At 37.2% G+C, this 13,600-nt stretch overlaps 1 protein-coding gene across 2 annotated transcripts in view; it reads right to left on the minus strand.

Annotated features, from left to right (window-relative positions):
• The window catches only part of COL5A2 (collagen type V alpha 2 chain), a 112,205-nt gene that overhangs the window by 24,005 nt on the left and 74,600 nt on the right, over positions 1–13,600 (minus strand). For both annotated transcript variants that reach the window (XM_030486162.1, XM_030486163.1), the window contains exons 13-24: positions 12,633–12,686; positions 11,868–11,921; positions 10,534–10,578; positions 9,663–9,716; positions 8,765–8,809; positions 5,550–5,603; positions 3,925–4,023; positions 3,397–3,441; positions 3,192–3,290; positions 2,099–2,152; positions 920–1,027; positions 352–405 (exon numbers count right to left, since the gene is read on the minus strand). In XM_030486162.1, coding sequence (XP_030342022.1) covers positions 352–405; positions 920–1,027; positions 2,099–2,152; positions 3,192–3,290; positions 3,397–3,441; positions 3,925–4,023; positions 5,550–5,603; positions 8,765–8,809; positions 9,663–9,716; positions 10,534–10,578; positions 11,868–11,921; positions 12,633–12,686 — 765 coding nt within the window. The remainder of the gene's footprint in view (positions 1–351; positions 406–919; positions 1,028–2,098; positions 2,153–3,191; positions 3,291–3,396; positions 3,442–3,924; positions 4,024–5,549; positions 5,604–8,764; positions 8,810–9,662; positions 9,717–10,533; positions 10,579–11,867; positions 11,922–12,632; positions 12,687–13,600) is intronic.

Below are 13,600 nucleotides of genomic sequence, written 5' to 3' on the forward strand. Positions count from 1 at the left end.
GCAATTTTTCAAAGAGTTACCTACTATAGAGCAATACATAAAGAAACAAAACAGCAGAACAGGTCAAATCTATCTGTATTTTAGCATGAGGGAGCATTAAGTCAGGGACAAGCAACCAAAGCTGAACATCGCAGGAACTGAAAGTGACTTTTCCCCAGAAAAATTTAGCCTCAAAACATTCAAATCCCTTTTTGGTATTTGTCAACTCCTTTTGATCCTGCTTCCAGTGATTTTGAGGATCTGCCTATTTGCCTAGAAGCAGACATTTTTAATGGAACTCTTTCTTCCTATATATCTCTATGTATGAAAATGTACCAAATGACCCAGTAAAAGATGGACACATTTCATTACCTTTGGTCCAGGCAAGCCATCAGAACCTGGAAAACCACGGTTACCAGGAGCACCCTAGGAAAAGCCATAGATATGGGGTGATTATCTTAATTTTTACATACCTTACTGAAAAAAAAGTACTAGATTTAGGGCTTGGGGGTTCAGCTTATTTCCTTACAAATTCCTTACTTCAAAACTTTAAACTTATTACCACTCAGAGTGGTAAAAATATCAGTGTTTCATTTATGCATGCTGCACAGCTCCTTCTATGTGAACAACCTCATTGAAAGGAAGATGGCCATTTGTACAGGGTTAAGCAAGAAATCTGAGATTTGCCTGTCATATCTCCATCATTTCTCCTACCATACTATCCCATATGCACTGAATCCAGAAATGAAAGTATCTGGTATAAGAAAAAAAACAACACCAAAAACCCCAAAGAAGAAGATAATGGTATTAAACTACTGTTAGGAAAATAAAGTTTGACTATACCCAGAACAAACCTGTACGAAAACTCACGGTTACCTCAACAGGTTTTTCAGTTTAGCATTGCATTTCTCAAGACATATTATTCCTTTGGATTGCTTACCCTCTCTCCAACAGGACCTGGTGGACCTACTGACCCTGGATCACCTCGAGGACCTCTTTTCCCTTCTTCACCTATAGGGCCAATGGGACCCTGAGGACCTTGTGGGCCCTAGTGAAAATAAAATATTTTAAAAAGACAAAATTACAAAGTTAGCTCACCACTTCTCAGGTATATTGAAATAAAGTGTCTTCTAAACATCATAAACATTTTTCCAAATAAAGGAGGAAAAAAAAAATAGGTTTTGAATTAGTTAAAAAGTGCAGCTTTTCAGCATGAAGTGTCTCTTTTACAGTGCTTATAATCTAACTAAATAACATAGCACTGTGAATAAACTGCAATTCTGCAGTTCAGCTGTATAGTGCTGCTAATAATGACCTATTTGGTCAGACAATAATTTGTATTTATTGTTATTAACTGGGCAAGCTGCAAGGGAGTCAAAATTCAGTGAGACTCTAGTAGAAATTCTGACAGGAGAAGACAGCGGAAAGGAAACCATTACTTCGTCTGTATGTTTCTGTCAGTTACTACATGATCATTTAACTAGTGAGAAAGAAAAACTAAAGATTGGTTGACAAGTCAAACTGACTCCAACTCTGCAGAACCACTTTTCTTCCAAAATTCACATGGTTACAGCATGAAATTAGCCATGTTCTCAAATAATCTTCCACAAACACTAGCTGTGTGCTACACAGCTCTTCATACCATAAATGTATAAATACTTATATTATTTTAATGTATGAATAAAATATAATTAATATATACATACATGCATAAGTATAAATGTATTAAGTGTAAATTAAAAAGGACCCTTTTATTATGATTAGCACGCAGACCTCTGTGCTCTTAAATGTCCAGGATCACATGGATCCATTTCATACAAGATTGTGAAATTGCAATACAGACATTCTGAGTGCTGCAGAAACCTCAGTAAATGCACTGATTGTTTTTTCTGTCCTTGAGTCTTGTAAGGCCTATATTGAGTAGGTGATTTATAACATGAAAAGACCTGCTTCACCATTCATTGTTAGTACTGTCTAGCCAGGTTCACCCTAGTTTGTTCCACAATAATTACTCTCATGATTACGAGCATCAAAAGTGTCTTGAAAAATTTAAGAATCTAGCCAAAATACTCATACAAGCCTTTGTGATTTCTTTTCATCTTACAAAAGGGAGACTTACAGGTTCACCTTTGGGTCCTGCTTCTCCCTTGAAACCTGGGACACCTGGGTCTCCCTGAAAACACACAAATAACACCCATAAGGTTAAAACTCTGCATAAATCATTTGACCATTTTGTGTTATGCTATGAAACAGAAAAACAGTTCCTAGTTCAGTAACTAGTTGTAGGCAATATAATAGATGCTTATGATGGTTTGTCTTTCCTCTTAGCGTGCTTGCTTATTTATATGTTATCAAGACAAACTTAAATTTGACAATTCCAGGAGATAATGGTTACTGTTTGCCCATGGCTATACAATCTTTTTTTCTTAGACCTTTCAGAAAGCAATCCCAGTATTCTGGACACACAGAAGATTCACAAGATCCAATCTTGGCATACTCACTAGCATGCTATTAACTTATTTAAAGGAACCCCACTGTTCATCGTAAAATCACAGAAGAGTTTGGGATTGGGTTGGAAGGAAGTTAAAGATCATCTATTTCCAACCCCCTGCCATGGGCAGGGACGCCTTCCACTAGACCAGGTTGCTCAAAGTGCCATCCAGCCTGGCCTTGAACGCTGCCAGCGATGGGGCGGCCACAGCTTCTCTGGGCAGCCTGTTCTGGTGCCTCAACACCCTCACAGTAAAGAATTTCTTCCTTCTACCTAATCTAAGTCTACTCTCTTGTCAGTTTAAAGCCATTCCCCTTGTCCTGTCCCTACATGCCCTTGTAAAAAGTCCCTCTCCAGATTTCTTGAAGGCACCCGTTAGGTCTACTACAGGTGTCCCCAAAGCCTTCTCTTCACCAGGCTGAACAAGCCCAACTCTCTCAGTCTGTCTTCATAGGAGAGGTGCTCCAGCTCTCTGATCATCTTCATGGCCCTCCTCTGGACTCGCTCCAATAGGTTCATGTCCCTCTTGCGTTGGGGACCCCAGAGGTGGAAACAGTACATGGGCTTGTGTCTCACGAGAGCCGAGTAGATGAGGAGAATCACCTCCTTCAACCTGCTGGCCATTCTCCTTCTGATTGCAGCCCAGGATACGGGTCACTGTTTTAGTTTCACAGACTGACACATTTGCAAGACATGACAATTTTGACAAAGACATCATTACCGGCTGGCCTCGAATACCCGGTGGGCCAGTACTGCCTTGTGGTCCTGGGGAACCAGGTGGACCTGATAAACCAGGGGGGCCTCCAGCCCCTGGAGATCCCTACAGATAGAAAGAAAAGCAAGTACAGTAAGGAAACATAATAAAAATAAGGAAATCAAGTGAATTCACTTACATGATTTCTTCAACAAGTGATAGGATTACTTACAGTAGGGCCCTTAGCACCTGGGGAACCATCTGTCCCTTCGGTACCCTAAAGATAACACACCAATCATCAAAATTAATTCTAACAAGAAGGATATTGATAACAAAAGCAGATGATGATAATTATTTTATCCACTTTAGAAGACCAATAAAGTCTGGTCTTATAAGACAATAAATTAAATAAATACAGTAACACATATGATTTACTTGTGCAAATGCCAATAGGGGTAACAACACATGCAAGTTAATGTGATTCTTAATCTTTAAGATCTTATGCCTAAGCTTTAAAGTACTTCTAGGATTCAAACTGTATCAAGCTGTGTAACTTTTAGTTTTCCAAGTTGCTTTAATTAATTAATGAAAAGTTATTTTTAACAAAATAAGCACAAAACAGATGAATGAGACCTTTTCGTTCCTGAGAAAAAAGTAATCTGAGTATAAATCAATGTCTATCAAGTTGGGTATTAAAATTCCTTACAAACAAGCAACATGCGCAAGCTGAGCACTGAGGAACTCAATTTAATATACGTACAGGAAGACCTTGTGATCCAGCTGGGCCCTGTGGACCTGTTTCACCTCTTTGTCCTTGAGGACCTTCAGGACCACGAGGTCCTGTTGGGCCTGCTTCACCCTAAGATTTCATATGAGAAAACAACTGGAGATTATTTTGCTCTACAAAGTAGTGCTATGAAGTAACTAAGGAGGAATACTGATTTTATGAAAAAACAATTCAGAATTTGAAATAGTTCATTACCCTTAAAATACATTTTTGCTTTCCTAGTTCTGCTTCTACTACTTTTATGTGAATGTAAACTTTAGAAGTACAAACAGAATTTTTCCTCAATGTATACAAGGACAAGAAAACTTTCTACAGAGAAGCAGCACTATAACGCCAGTGACCCAAATCAGATAAAATATTTTAGATAGACATCTCTCTCTAAAATACCAGTATGTATCTGTAATTTGACAACTTTTTTTTAGCTTCAGTAACAGCTAAAGCTTAAGATTTGGAAATGGTAACACATCTGTTTGGTGTTTTTTTGCACAGTACAGATTGACTCACTGTTGCAGCACTTTATTAAATATAAAATCCCTGTAAGATTGGACTGGATGCTCAAATAAAAAAATTCCTCCTGGCACCTCCTTTGAAACCTTTTTATATAGCACATTTGCCTTTTGGAACTGGTGGCTGTTAGTATCAGATTAATATCCATAACTGAAATCCACACATTCACTGTATAGTCTGCTTAGCTTTTATGAGTTCAATGCAGCTCTTCCCAATTTTACATCATCTAATAATCAAACTTGAAGATAGCTCCTCCTTTCCAAAGTTTTCATTGATTCATCATATGGCAGCTTCTCCAAACATTTATTTAGGTATTAACTAGCACTTAGCCATACGAAAACATTTATGACATGCACTAAAAGGTCTACCATTTAATTGTATACATTATGTTAATCCTCTCACTAAGACTTGTTCCCAAAACGCCCTTTTGTGAATGTTGCCAGCCTCAGAACACGAAACATCTGCTGAACTTGGCTACCTGACTAATTGGGAGTTTCTTCTTGCATAATTTTTTCCTATCATGTTTTAGGAGTGTAAAGGAACAAAGAGGAGCACCTGGGTGGAGGACAAGTATAAAAAGCGGAAGGAAGCTGTATGAGCCAATAAAAGGTGGTAACCATCATGTGCTCTATCATGATGGACTGCAGTACATCTCTGGTAGGGTTCAGGCATTTGTCTTACCAGTCTAGGTCATCTCAAAAAGCGTTCTCAGCTGAAAATGGAAGTTTCAGCACTATAAGGTACTGCTTAAATACTGTCTTAGACTAGTCCTTGCAACTTAACTTGGAATAATGCATCTCATTATTCTTTGAATGTGCTGGACAAGATTCCTGAGGCACCGCATGACAGTCATATTATAATCACCTGTTAGCTCAAGCAAAAGTGAAAGCAAAGACAGTATCCTAACTGTGGTAAATTGCAAATGCTTCATTTGGCCTCTGATTTCTATCTTGTCTCAAGGTCTTGACTAAGATTGATTCCACAGCAACTCTTAACAACCTGTATACATGTCAGTCTGAATCCTGTGTAGTGGAGTACACATTTTTTATTCTTTGGACTTAGACGTATTGAAAAGATATTTTATTTTTTACCTTTACACCTGGAGCACCTGGAAAACCTGGAGAACCAGTTATGCCAAGTGGGCCCTATAAAAGACAGACACACAAAGCTGTAATTCTGCAGTTTAGATCACAGATTAGTATCTAATTGCTGGGTGAATATGGTTCTGGGATTAAGTGTATTTTTTAGTCATAAAACATGTTTACAACAAAACAAAAATAATTATAATTTTTCTAAGTGATACAGACACATTTTATGGAATTGTGGTGCAGTATTTTAATAATGTATTTAATGACTTCAGCAAAGTTACAGCTCTTGATTCAGTTATTAAGGCACAAGTTGCAATGTGTACAGTTGACAATTACAGCCATTGTTTTTCAATTTTAGTTTTTAACAAAGTATTATATCCTCTTTCTAGATCTATGGTATTGTGGTATGGTAATAAAAAGATCAGATATTTGTTAAACAATCACAATTTGTCCTACAGAATGTAGCAGAGTTTCAATTCTTCTAGACTAAAACAGTAATCTAGAAAAAAAGAGAAATACGAGCGACACCTACATTAAAACAATTGGGTTGCTAGACAAGATTTCTGTGGTAAGCAACGAGTGAAAATGACAAGTAAAAATATAATTAAAGGCTATGCAACTCTATGCCCTGCTTCCTACTCTTCTGCCCCACTGAGTTTCCAAAATTCACAGCAAAATTCATTCACAAGCTTTAAAACACAGATTTTGTATCAAATTTTCAAGGCTGTATAGACACATACTGCTTGGATCTTTGTTCAGAGATAGGCAGGTATTCCTGGAAAAAGAAGGGGAGGAGAGGTTGGGTTATGCCACCCCATGAAACACAATGCCGTGCAGAGGTACATCTTCAGCTCCTGAAACCAGTGTAGCTCTTCCCAAATAGCATCTTGAGCTAGCCAATGCTTATTTAAGAAGGGAGAGGTTGAGCAGACTGTAATACTGAAGTGGCTACACTATTTCTGTTTCTAGAGCAGAATTCTTGGTGGTGCTGCACAGAGGTGTACCTCATGTGGCTGCAAGGATGTGAAGTATGGGGCTGGGATGCAAACAGCTAGGGCTGCATTACATGAGAGACTGTCCAAACTTACTAGAAAGCAAACTTTAAGTGCATACACTTGAATATACCTGTGTGGTATGATGCAAACCTTATTTTGCTAAACAGAAAACTTCCAATTACAGAGTAAATCTGTAAATTGTTTCCATTTTCATAATGCTTTTTGTGCTGAACAAGACATGCAACAGATCTTTCTACTGTATTATAAACTCTCTGGATGGCGGCACACAGTGGTTATTAATATTCACTACAACACTGTTCCCAGATGATTCTTCTTTATCTTTTCCTGATTTTCTTTTTGTAAAATATGCTTCATACTGTAAAAAAATGTTGTATGTAATAAAAGCTCCACTGACAAACTTAATAAGAACAATCTGTCCCTCAGAGCATTCATTACAGACAACATTTCTGCCACAACCTTGCATGCATTTCTACAGAACTGATGTAAGAGCTCACTAAGTATATTTTTGAAAACCTACGTCCCAGTTTATTGGATCACAACTACATGCCTGCCAAATCTCTCTCTCACTGCAGGAAGAATTCCAGAATTATGCTGTACCACCTCACTGACCCAAATAACAATGCATTTCATTAACACTTCCTCCAATGAGAAACATATGCATTAAGTACCAGTATCTCCCTTGTGACACTACATGGGATTTTACCAAAAGTGTTAGCTAACAAGATAACAAGTCCAGTGAAGCTGAGCTCATATATTATGCCAAAGAAAAACCTCAAGTTTCATGTAGAATTTCATAGCTCAGGACCCAGTTTTGTTTTCAAAAAAAAAAAAAAAAACACCAAACCAAAATCCAAAACCCAAACATAACAGTTTCAGATACTGAAAAATCTTTTAATTCTTTGAAAGTTTCTTCTAACAAATCACCCTTCTTTCACGATACACTAAATAATGTAGTTTTGCAGCTTTCAGACATTAAAAATTTTTTTGTTTCTATTACAGTTAATTATTTCTCAACGAAGTTTTTAATAAAAGAGTCTTTTGATTAAGATGACACAGGAAAATGAATTTTTCTCAGGACTTATATCACTTCTAAATTAAGAGTATGCAGAGAATGAAATTTTAATTGCAGACAGGCATGTTTAGGAGCTTAGGGGTGGGGTGGTGGTTTTTGGGTGGTTTTTGGGGCTTTGTTCCTTTTTTTTTTTTTGTTCTGCTTTGTTTTTTGGGGTGGGATGTTCTGAGGGTTTTGGTTTGTTTTTTTTTTTCAAGTGAACATCACAGAGTGGGAAAGGTTTAGGCTGGCTACATAAGCCAGCAGAGACTGTCAACCACATCCCAGAAGTAATGCTTTCAAAAAAAAAAAGGAAATAAAAAAGAATACCACATTTTTTAAAGTGGCAGCTGGCTTTGCACAGTACAAAATCATCATAAGCCTTCATTTGCAAAAGCAACACATACATAACTGTTTGTATGTGAATAATTCCACTGGCTTCCTAATAATCATGTGAATTCACTCAAACACATTTTGCAAATGTGCTGTGAGACTGAAATGTAGGATTGAAACCATCACCCTTTGATATACTGACATCCACAGTTTAAACAGCCCTGTTGAAGTTGTGTCAGAGCTTCCGCAGTCACGCACACCAGGCTTTCTTAGTTTGGCAGACATTTAGACATAGGCTTCTGCTTCTTCAGTTCAGTGTGTGACCCTCCCTAATTAAAAGGCTATCTTTTACCCATTTTTTATGATCAACTGCAGGAAATGCAGTGAAACGCGTTTCTTCTTGCTGAGAATGGGTACAATCTCATTTGCCAACTTTGAAGGAAGATAGTATGTAATTATAAACTGTTTTATATTGCAGTGTGTATCCTCAGGACACATCTCCCTACAATATGAACCTCACTTCATAAAAGCAGCAAAGCATCACCCCTCCAATGAAGATGCGATAGCCTACTCCTCCGCAAATTAAAACCTTTAGATGAAGCAAACTACAGAGTATCATTTCTCAGAAGATATCACTAAAGCTAAAATAAGTAGAACTAGGAATCACTCATGGATAATCACAGGTGCACTTAACTGCTACCAGAAACTGCCAACAATTTTTTCATGCTTCTTTTGGTGTATCAGAATGAAAGTGATTATCCTATAAGGTGACCATCATTATAAGGTGAAAAAAAAAGGTGATTAAGTAAGAAACTTACCATTGGCCCTGGCTTCCCAGGCATACCATGTTGGCCACGTCCACCCTAGATATGAAAATAGACAAGACTGAATATTTATAACAACTCTAACTGGTTTTATTTATTTATTTGTTGTTAGCATTTGTGATAACAGCCATACATACTAAAGAAATCAAAGAACTGCTGGATTGTAGAGCCCTCCAAACACTGGCATGGAAAACTAGAAGAAATTATGCTTCCTTTCGAGTTAATGGATTTCTGTTTTCAAAGAGGCCATTAGTTAGATAGTCTCATTGTACAAGCACATAACGTAAATGGAGCACATAAGTGTCATGGGCAGAAATGCCATTAAAAATAATACTTGACACTGGATGTAAAGCAACAGAAAGAAATTTCTGCTCAACTATGAGCTCATGTCAAAGCTAATCCCGCTTTTTGTTGAAAATCAAAATATTTTTAAGAAGACAGTTTCATTACCAGCAATTAAATTATAAGACTTAATTTAAATTGAAAGTCTAAACTTTCATTTTAAAATTTTCTCCACAAAAATTAACACATATTATTTCTAGTTCAGTAATTTTCTGTGAAAATAGCCTTTCACAAGAAATTTCACAGAAATGAAGATTTTGTATCACAAAAATATCAAGTTCTGTGAGGGTATTTCACCTTATGGGCAGCTCTGTTATAAGAAAGTACCATATAGCATTCTCCTTTCAAAACAGTCAATTTTTAAAATTTAGAGTAAAGACACCCTTGTGCCCCACAAAACTCTGCTCAGCCCTAACTTTCTTAAGCTAGAGCAGAACTCACCATGGAATTGAGTAGCAGTCACATGAATAAACACTTCCAGGCCCAGGGATTTGAATTAAAGTAAAACAAGGGAACAATTAGAAGGAAAGAGAAGGAAGATGCTACTTACAGGGGCACCTTGTGGTCCAATTCGACCTCTTTCTCCTGGCATTCCTCTAGGTCCCTTGAAGAGAGAAAGAAAAGCAGATTATTAAGGAGCTCATCATGGCAAAACGGAAAAATGGGGAAAACAGTTCAGTTGATTCCTCCCCATCCCTCCTATAGTGGAGAGAACACATGCCACCCTCTCTTGTTTTTTTCTTCTTTGCTTTTTACTTTTTTAACGTACTTCCTTCTCCTTTGCTTCAAGTTTTACACTGCATCATTCTCCAGTGATTTTTCTGCTCAGTCTTCATTTGCTTTTAACAACAACATGAATAGTTTTACTGAGACTACAAGCACAGTAAGGACAGATGATGTGAACAACAGTGACAGAACCAACTTGTATTTTTTTTCCTCCTGCAAGTGTAGCTTATCTTGCCCTACAGCAGGAAAAAAGTAGCAGCTTACATAAACCACTGCAGCCTCACAGGCTTGCCCAGTGGAAATATAAAAAGACTGTGATTTCTCTTTTTTAACAGTATTTCCTATTCCAACAGTATTTCCAATTTTAAACACATTAGAATTCTGTATATACTCACCAGGGACACTAATGCAATCTCATTATTTACTACGTCTCATTCATAAACTAGATTCCACTTCAGGGAGATTACATTCTGCACGACATCAGATAGTGCTTCGCAGAGAGATGTCATTATCAGAAAGGTGCTTTACTTCCAGAAGCACCACTGAGAGTCTATTTTTGGCATGTTACGCTGCTCACAAGTATTAAGCTGTCCAAAACCACATCTGAATGAAAACTACTCATTAAAATTCCTATTGGCAGTAGCATTTACAATCTTAAAGCCATTTCTGTAATATCCAATGCACATGACACTCACTAGGGGACCTGCTGCACCCATGGCACCTGTTGGTCCGGATTCTCCCTAGAAATGGAAATGAAATAACACAATTAGAGGAAAAAAGTTAGAGGAAAATGAAGTTACATGTTTCATCGCTGTGCTCCATGCTTATGTTAGACCTTAGAGGCAGATTTGCATAGTCACCTATGTACATCACACACACCAAGGGCACTGTTCCCCATGCTGGTGGGAAATGCCATATTTATGTATTTTCAGTGAAGCAGATTTAACTACTACCTGTTGCAGCTAACTGCCTGCAACACCTACTGCACTGCTTCTACCAAGTCTTCTGCTATTGTTGCCTCCACAGAAAGTGGTAGGCAATCTCAGGAAAGAAATCTTCTCTTACACAAACTCTCCTTAACTACTGATTTCACACTGAAATTTAGATTTTGGAAGATTTGCTTCATTTAGTACGTCTTTTATCTTAAGGAATAGTTCTGTCCCACCTGTAATTGTCACCTAACTTTTCAGCACTGATCAATGCAGGAAAGCCTGGAAAAGTGCCCTATGCTTTTTTAAAATAACCTTGAGCCCATCTTGAAAGGACTGGCTCCAGCCGGCTATCCTGTGTTACCAGTGCTTTGAGCTGATGCTGTAAAGGTGCTGCAGTACCAGTGAGAGTCAAAAATTCTAAGAGAAGAAAATTGTTAGGTGAAAAAAAGTCAGTTTGAGAAAATATATTCTCTCTCTTCCCCAGTGCCTTTTAAGGCACAGTTTCTTTTAAGCCAACCTCTAGTATGGTAATCTGAAAGAGGAGAGTCAGGTTTTAGGTATGTATCGTGATAACGATATGATTTGATGTTATGTTTTATATATTATATTACATCATGTTACATTACATTATATTAAAAAAATGTTTAAAAACTGTTTGTTTCTCTCTCAACTTGGTCACATAAAGCCAACAAGAACCACAAACTGGCCAAGATTTTACAAAATTACAAGATGTTCATGGGCTCTTAGTTAACAGGCTTTGTTGTCTTAGTATTACATATTTGTCACAGATGGACAACAGTCAATTCACCCAATGATGTCTTACAGGCACAAAATGTCTTAAAACTGAGCTCCAGCTGAAACTGACTGGCATTATTGAACAATCTTCCTGTATAAAGCCCAGACATGCCACTGTATAGCAGTTTATACGAATCAAATGCACAGTAAATATCAGCAATTCCACTTAGCCTCTCCACTTCATATAAGTAGCACTGACAGGAAAAGCTACGAAGCTGTGTTCAAAACATCTACTATTTTTCATGATTTTGGCATTACAGAAAACATGCTTAAGCATTTACTTCTTTGGGGCATGAAAATACCTTTGCTCCAGCTGCTCCAAATTCACCTTTTGGACCATCAAGTCCTTTCAATCCCTGTAAGTTATAAAAATATTGGAAAAACATTTATATATGTACAGACACAGAGCATTCCTACTATTGTTGTTAAAATAACTCAATACTAGTGTCAAGAATAGATCTGAGGTGGCAAGAGTAAGAAAGGAAAAAAATAAAGGAGAAAAAAACCAGATGGAGTAAAATTTTTAAACATTTCCTAAATGGAAATCATTTGTACAAGGTACATTTCCTTGGATTTGGTTTCCTTTTTAAAACAAGAGCATTAAAAAAAAATAATCCTAAAACAACAAGGAGGCGGCTCTGAGCCATAGGAAACCTATTTATTTCTCCCTAAAGTAAAACTCAGGCCAGAAAACTTGGTAATTTGTAATCACTCCATGTTGCAAACATATCCACCTCTCAAGTTCCCCACCCTAATGCAAGACTTGCCAACGAAGTGAGAGAACTGTCAGGTTTGTGCCTCCTGAAGCTTGGCAAGGCTCAGGCAAGCTCCTTCCAGATTCCCAGAACATTTGAAAATAGAGTGAAGAAAGGACTGGAGAATATAATACAGAGGTCAGCTTAAAGAGGAATAGCATGGATTTTCTGCAAGGCCCTCTCTTGATTGTCAGTAATTCAGCTACAATTGGCAGGTCTATAGTATAGTTGAATTCGCCATAAATACAAAAACATTTAGTATCTTTATACTGAAACACCATTTATAAGGAGAGGGAAAACCTTGCCTCTTACCCTGTGCCCCTTGAGACCTGGGAGACCAGGAGCACCAGGAAAGCCTCGAGGCCCCTAAGTAGGAAAAAGAAAAAACAAGTAAAATCATTTACATAATTTACATCAGTGTATGACCCAACCTCAAATTTCAGTAGAAGTAATGAAGTAAAACCAGTGGTAGATCAAGTTTTGAGGCTCAATATGGAGAAACCTTAATTAAACAGAGACCAAAACTATCATTCGAAATAATTAGAAACTGAGACCAAACTGCAAAGTGTAAAATGTTCTTTCAGAATATATCAGTCAAGTAGCATGATAAGCAGCTGCTATCAAAACACATTTAACAATAAAACCAAAGTTGCCTTACACTTAGTTTTCTATCCAGTTTCCAGATCTCTCTTTCAGGAAACACAAAGTAACGGAAGGGAGCTGAATGCCTTATGTTAGATTACTGGTCACATGAATTTATAATAGAAATCCTGTTAACATCCTTCATACTCTCAGATAACAATTCAGCAAACTGTTTAAACATTTAATTTCTTCTTTTGTGGTACCTCTGAAGCAAAGGTTATAGTTTGTACCTTTCAGCATAGGAAAAAAATCACAAAGCTATACTACAGAAAATGGAGCATCATAAAGCAACACTGAAATTGAGAGGTGCAAAAAAGAACAGCTGAGATCTCAGCATTAGAGAAGAGAACTTCACCTACAGACAAGCTGTTTCCTTATTAGCCTATATGTAAGAAATGTCTTTGCCTTCCCACAGTCAATTATATGGGTAATATTTGATCATAAAATTCAGTGAGAAATTACTCCAGATTTTGCAGATTCCTAAAGAAAAAAAAAAATCATGAGAGTATGAAATTTCTAGAATTAATAGATTGTTTGAAATTATGCTTAATGAGTTTCTCAGTGAAGAATGATCTCTGTTGTCATACAAGATCTTGCATGTAAATTTGAAATTGTACAAATTATGCTTCTTTAGACTG

This window comes from Strigops habroptila, chromosome 5 (genome assembly GCF_004027225.2).
Source record: "Strigops habroptila isolate Jane chromosome 5, bStrHab1.2.pri, whole genome shotgun sequence".
Classification (NCBI taxonomy): domain Eukaryota; kingdom Metazoa; phylum Chordata; class Aves; order Psittaciformes; family Psittacidae; genus Strigops; species Strigops habroptila.